General features: G+C 48.1%; 1 protein-coding gene across 1 annotated transcript in view; it reads right to left on the reverse strand.

The window, feature by feature from the left end:
• JPH3 (junctophilin 3) overlaps nt 1-1,917 on the reverse strand; it is a 192,118-nt gene extending 190,201 nt beyond the window's left edge. Inside the window, exon 1 of the mRNA XM_051974805.1 lies at nt 640-1,917. Within this exon, the coding sequence (XP_051830765.1) occupies nt 640-1,021 (382 nt within the window). The 5' untranslated portion in view covers nt 1,022-1,917. The remainder of the gene's footprint in view (nt 1-639) is intronic.
• Nucleotides 1,918-6,235: the final 4,318 nt, after the last annotated feature.

Raw genomic sequence — 6,235 nt, forward strand, 5'->3', positions numbered from 1 at the left:
CCAGGCCTGAAACTGGAGCTTGAGATGAAGGGATGGTGGAGAAGGAAAAGGACCAGGGGCCCCACGAGCATCACTCAGCAGTCAGCGGGACCCACAGTAGCACACCCCCCCCAACTTGAGAGAACACAAGCCAAAAGCCCAGGCCGGTGGTTCTGGGGTTAGGCCCTCTCCACCCTCCTCTGACTGTCACTTTGCCTTCTAGTTTATGATGGTGCAGTGAACACTGGCATCTTTTCCCCCTCCGATCAATTCTAAGGCACGAGGTAAAGCCCCCCTCCCCCGGGCTTCCTGGCCACGGTCCGAGAGGGGCACTAGGCAGCACCACTGCACTGCACCCCCCACTGAACATATGGAGCGAGCAACCTGTGGCGAGAGGGCCAGGAGCCTCCCTGAGCTAGCTCTGGGCCTCTACAGCACCGTCGCCGAGGCACCGGACACCAAGAACCCAAGTAGCAACAAGAACCCAGAAAAACCCAGGCAAATAAAACAAATCAGAGGCAAGAGACATGGAGAACGCTCTCGGCTGTGCTGAGAGCGCCACTCCCGCCTCCCTCCTCGCTCGCCTCCCTGCTCGCCAGCCTCCCTGCTCGCCCACCTCCCTCCCGCTCCCCAAGCACTCCGGGCTGGCGCAGCACCCACCTCCATCCGAGTAGGTCTCGGTCCCATAGCCGTCCTGTAATCCATTGCTCCAGGTGCCTTCGTACTTGGCCCCGTTGCCGGTACACTCCCGGACCCCGTAGCGTCCCTTAAAGCCGTGAGTCCACTCTCCCTTGTACAGCCACTTCCCCTTGCTCTCCAGGCCGATGCCATGACGCTTGCCCTGCGCCCAGGTGCCCTGGTACGTGTTGCCACTGGGCCAGGTGTAGACCCCCAGCACCTCGAAGCCGTGACTCCAGGAGCCGGTGTATTCTCCTTGGCCCTTGGGGCCAGTGCAGATCCCATGGCCGTGCGCTTTGCCGTCCTCCCAGCCTCCACAGTAGGACCCTCCATCATCAAAATTAAACCTACCCCCACTGGACATGCATGTAATTCGGTTTGCAAATCCCCCAAAAGGTGAAAAAGAAAAAAAGGGGGAAAAGGAACAAGGTACAAGAAACAAACTGTTTGTTTGTGCTGCCTCTGTCTTTAAAGAAGAAAATAGAAGAAAAAAAGAAAAAAGAGAGCCGTCTTCAGCTGCGGCGGCGCCGGCTTCGGGGGAATTCAAGTCAATTTCTTGCGATTATTCATTGTCTATCTGCGCGGATCCCGACCAGTCCCTCTTCTGCTGTTGATCCAGTATCGGAGGGGAGGAGGGAAGGGGAAGGGAAGGGATGGGGGGAGGGGGAGAGAAGGGGGAGCAGTTGCTACAGTTTTTGGTGCAAACGGCTCCGCCTAAAAACCATCACAGGCAGAGCACCCAAGAAAAAAAGCATCATAAATAAGGGTCGGGGAGAAGCCGGTGCCAATCCCTGGCGCGGACCCGCGGCGGGCGAACGGGCGGGCGGACGGGGAGGGGGGGTTGGGGAGGGGGAAGGGAAGCAGGGGAGGGGAGGGAGAAAAGAGCCCGACCCGACTCAAGCCCACCGCGCTGCTCTCCACCTGCAGCCGCCGCTCTGCTGCTGATCTCCACCAGATCGCGGGCCCCTCAGCGGCAGCAGCGGCGGCGGCGGCGGCGGTGGGGGCAGCGGCAGCAGCGGCCGCATATTGGGGGCTGAGCGAGTCGTGGCTCAGCAGCAATGCAGCAGTCGGTGGCTGGGTGTCTCTCCCTCTGCCCGCCCGCCCGCCCGCCTGCCCGCCGCGCGCTCTCACGCACTCACTCCCGCGAGGGCGCACACACGCACACGCAGCCCCATTGGCACACGGGCGCGCGCGCACACACACAACACACGCACAACACACACAGGCACACACGGACACACACGGACACTCACGCCCCTCACCCTACAAGAGCAGCGAGTGTGGGAGCTGCCTCCCTCTCCCCCCCGCTTCGCCCCGCCCCACCTCGCCTCGCCTCGCCCCAGCTGCAAAGCTCACGCGTGGCCTGCCTGCCTACCGTCCCAGCTCCTGTCGCTGGCTTGAACGCGCTCCGGCACCTCGGGCTCTGCTCAGGCGTGCCTGAGGTTTGGTAGGGAAGGAGAGAGGGAAGCTCTATCAGAAAGAAGGGGCTCCCGGTTTTTTGTTGGGTCTGGAAATAGGACCCCCCTTCCCTCTAATCCCTGCCTCCCTAATATTTATGAAAATCCTATTTCTGGAGAGGGCTAGATTCAAAGCACTCTCATACCCCTTTCTCGCCACTTGGATTTAAAGAGACAGGAACTGAGTAACAACAAGCCTCCCCAAAGAGAGATCTCTCCACCTGGGCCTTGGAGACTGAAGGCTGATCTCAGACAAACAGGCCATCGGGTTTGCTTTCGGCACAATGCATATAAGGACGGAGCTAAAAGTCTCAGCAGAATGGGCGGGACTTCCTACATAAAATAGAAATCCGAAGATTGCCAGTGTACACCTTAAATTCCCTTTAGTTCAGCTCCCATAGATTTATTTACCTCCTAGGAATGGCTGGCTATACTACCAGTCAATGAGTGATTTCTACTTCGAATATTACGGGTGCCTCCGAACACCAAGCAATCCATCTTTTTTTGTCAACTAATTTCAGTTAAGTAGATCGAACTTTTTATTAAGCTCCCTCTACTATGTGCAAAGCCACGTTAGTGGGTTCTCAGGAGACAAAAACAGAGAACCCGTTTACTTTATATCCAAGTAGTTTTGTCGAGGGGAAGGCAATTCCCACCCTGTCTTTGGGAAAGTGCTGCCCCAATTCAATAACAACAACAACAATAATAATAGATGTCATTCAGATAACTCGTCAATATTAATCCAAGAATTTTCCCAGTGAATTCAGGGGCCCAAGACTGACAACAGGTAATGCCTTCCACCTTTGGAAAGAAAATCCAAGAAGCATTAGACAGGGTTGTTTGCTCTTTCCCAAACCCCTGAAGAGATTGCACACAATGGCTGGATCAGGTCATCTGGGGACCAATTTAACATGAATTTCCTGGATCATAAATCCCAGGGAAGCCCCAGAAGTCAGCTCTTCGGGAAAACCTATGGCAATTAAAGTATGAAAATTGTCTTGTATTTCGGGGATGAGATGAGCTTTGTTATTTGCAGCTGCAACAGAACGGTTCTATTAGGATTTCAAAAGCTCTTGCAAGCCAGTTCCCTGATCTAAGGTTTTTGAAACCCAGATAAGTCTGCTCCAATGCAGGAGAAGGAGCCCCAAGCATCCAATTAACAACTCATCCTTCCCTCACTTCTTCTCAGCCAGATCAATCACCGTTCTTCTTAATCCTTTTTATACATTATTTATTTAACAATGAAGAAGACCTCCACCAAGTCCCTGGAGAGCCCATCTTAACTCCACAATCTCCTGCTCTCCGACAAGCTTCCACCCTCTGGTGACGAATGGAATATTCCATGGCACCCAGGCAAGTTTTCTTTCTAGTAGAGATGTGTATAACTGTGCATCAAGCTACTCAAGTTTATCCATACTGGGGACATTTATCCTGGGGCCTGACCCCTGTATATATTTCAGGGTATCTATGAACTTGGATACTATGTACAAAACTTACATCTTTATTTTGGAATGATTTTTCCTTTGCAATCCTCTATATTTTATTTTGTGCATTTAAAGGCATCATTCTTAGAAGTCACTAGACTTCACTAGGCTGCTTATAAAGACCATGACACACACACACAAATTAAATTAAAAGATTTAAGAGTCCCCAGAACTAAGCAACCCAGGAGAAACCTGCTTCTTACTTTTAAACTTTGGTTTACACCTCTGCACTTGCTTAGACAATGCCTATGTGAAGCAAAACGGTGAAAAAGATGATCATCCACATCATTTTGTTTCTACAATGCCAAACATCTGGATATGTGAAAACCTCAGACTGATACCTCCCCCATAGTATTTAGCACTTTACAAGAACTTTCACATACATTCTCTCATTAGCATCTCTCAACAGCCATTATATAGAAAGGTCAGGAAAGTTTTGATCCATTTTACAGATGAAGAAACAAATTTTATTGCATGCTCAAAACTAGGTCTTCGGGAGAAAACACCAGTGCTCTATCTGCTATACCATTCTGCCCTGGAAATTTCCATTTTTTTTCTCTCAGATGGTTTGCACTTACATAAGCACAACCTGTTACTAAATGGAGATGGAGAGCAAAAAAACCATCCTATGTTGAGTGAACTTTGTAGAAACAATCATCCACGATCCTCCAATAGACCGTTCTTTCCTACAGTGGAAAGAGCTCTACATTTGTCATCAGAAGGCCTAAGTTCCACATCCAGTTCAACTGGAACAAGTTCCTCCATTTCTCAGTGACTTAGATTTCCCTTTTATCCAATAAAATGAGCTAGACGAAGTAATTCATCTAAAATCCCATCTAGCTTTAGGTTTTGGATTCTAAGTGCCAAAGCTGAGCAAGATTGGGACATCCAACAATCTGGTATATCCTTAGGCAGAGCCTACTAGCCAGTGTTGTCTTTGAAGGTCTCTTACCTCATACATTTTCAATTTCTCTTTTTTGTCAGCTACCTAAGTAAAGTGTTTATCTCTCCAAGAGATATTGATAGTGTAACAGGATAGTCATAAAAGTCTCAAAAATTTTAAGATACAAAGTTATGAGCATCTAATGGTAGAATTTCAAACTAGTTAGATTTGGTGACAAAAAAGTGTTTATGAAGGGGACCTTAAATAAGTGACTGTTTCCTCCTCTATAATCATTAGCAATATTTACTGCACAGCTATTGCATGCAGGAAGATCCACTTCATGGGCGGCTGTAAAATAAAAAGGAGATCCTTCCTTCCCCCCCCCCCCCAGCCAAACATTTGTTGTTGTTCAGTCATGTCCAACTCTTCATGATCCCCTTTAGGGTTTTCTTAGTAAAGCTACTGGAGTGATTTGCCATTTCCTTCTCTAATTCGTTTGAGAGATGAGGAAACTGAGGCAAACAGGGTTAATTGACTTGCCCAGAGTCACATAGCTAGTAAATGTGTGAGATTAGATTGGAACTCAGACTGCAGGCCTGTTGCTCTATGTAACTATGGTGCCATCTAGTTGCCCCCTCAAAGAGTTTATGGTCTATATAAAAAGGAAGCCTTGTTTTATGAAGAGACTCGGGCTAACTGTCCGCAGAACTGGAGTTTAATCCCAACACTACCATAACCAGCTTTAAGAATTTGGTCAAGTTACATACTCTCTGTGAGCCTCGTTTCCCCTTGTGCAATACAACCTTGGTATAGGGCAGAGAGCACAAGATTTGGAGTCAAAGGACCTCAAAAAAATACTGGTTTTATCACTTACTCTCTGTATGACCTTAGACAAGCATCTTCATCTAGAAAACAAGAGAATCAGAATAAAAGATCTCTGAGTCCCTTCCAACTCCATTCATATTATATGACGTGACCCAGTGACATTGACCTCCTTTATATTCTTTAAATAAGAACCTCCAGATTCCAGATATTTATCTTGATTGTTGCTCCATTCATGGAATGCCCTCTCTTCTCTCTGCCTCCTGGCTTTTTTCAAGTCCCATCTAAAATCCCACTTTCTAAGCCTTTCATTCCCCTTAATTCTAATACCCCACCTGATGATTATCTCCAGTTTATCCTGTCTGAGATTTGTTTGTACATAGGTTTTTGCATGCTCTCTCTCCCTATTAGACTTTGATCTTGAGTAAAGGGATTCTCTTTTGCCTTTCTTTGTATCCTAGCACTTGGCACAGTGCCTAGCACATATTAGGTGCTTAGTAAATATTTATTGGCTGTCTGACTCTGGAAGTTTCTTCTACCATCATGCATGTACTTCAGCTTTTCTCCACCCTCACCCCCTTAAAAAGAAAGTCAGAAAGAATTTCTGGCATGGTAAAATTAGGGAGTAAGAATGAACATCTGCTAGGTCCTCAAGATCTCCCCTGTTGGCCCTAAGATTACAAGGCTACATCAACATACTTAGTCGAGAGCCTCCCCCAAGACTGTTCTAGCTGGGGTAGTTCCCATTCCTCAGTACTTCTAGGAAAGCAGGTGGATTGTGGATTCTCTCAGGACCAGTCCCAGAGCAGTGATGATAGCTTCCCAGTACAGCAATCAATTGCTCTCTGCCCGCAGTTCTGGAATAAACATTTCAATACTTTTGTGCTGTCTGCATTTTTCTCCATTTTATTTCCGTCCTCCATTTCGCTGAT

The sequence above is a fragment of the Antechinus flavipes genome, chromosome 2 (genome assembly GCF_016432865.1).
Source record: "Antechinus flavipes isolate AdamAnt ecotype Samford, QLD, Australia chromosome 2, AdamAnt_v2, whole genome shotgun sequence".
NCBI lineage: Eukaryota > Metazoa > Chordata > Mammalia > Dasyuromorphia > Dasyuridae > Antechinus > Antechinus flavipes.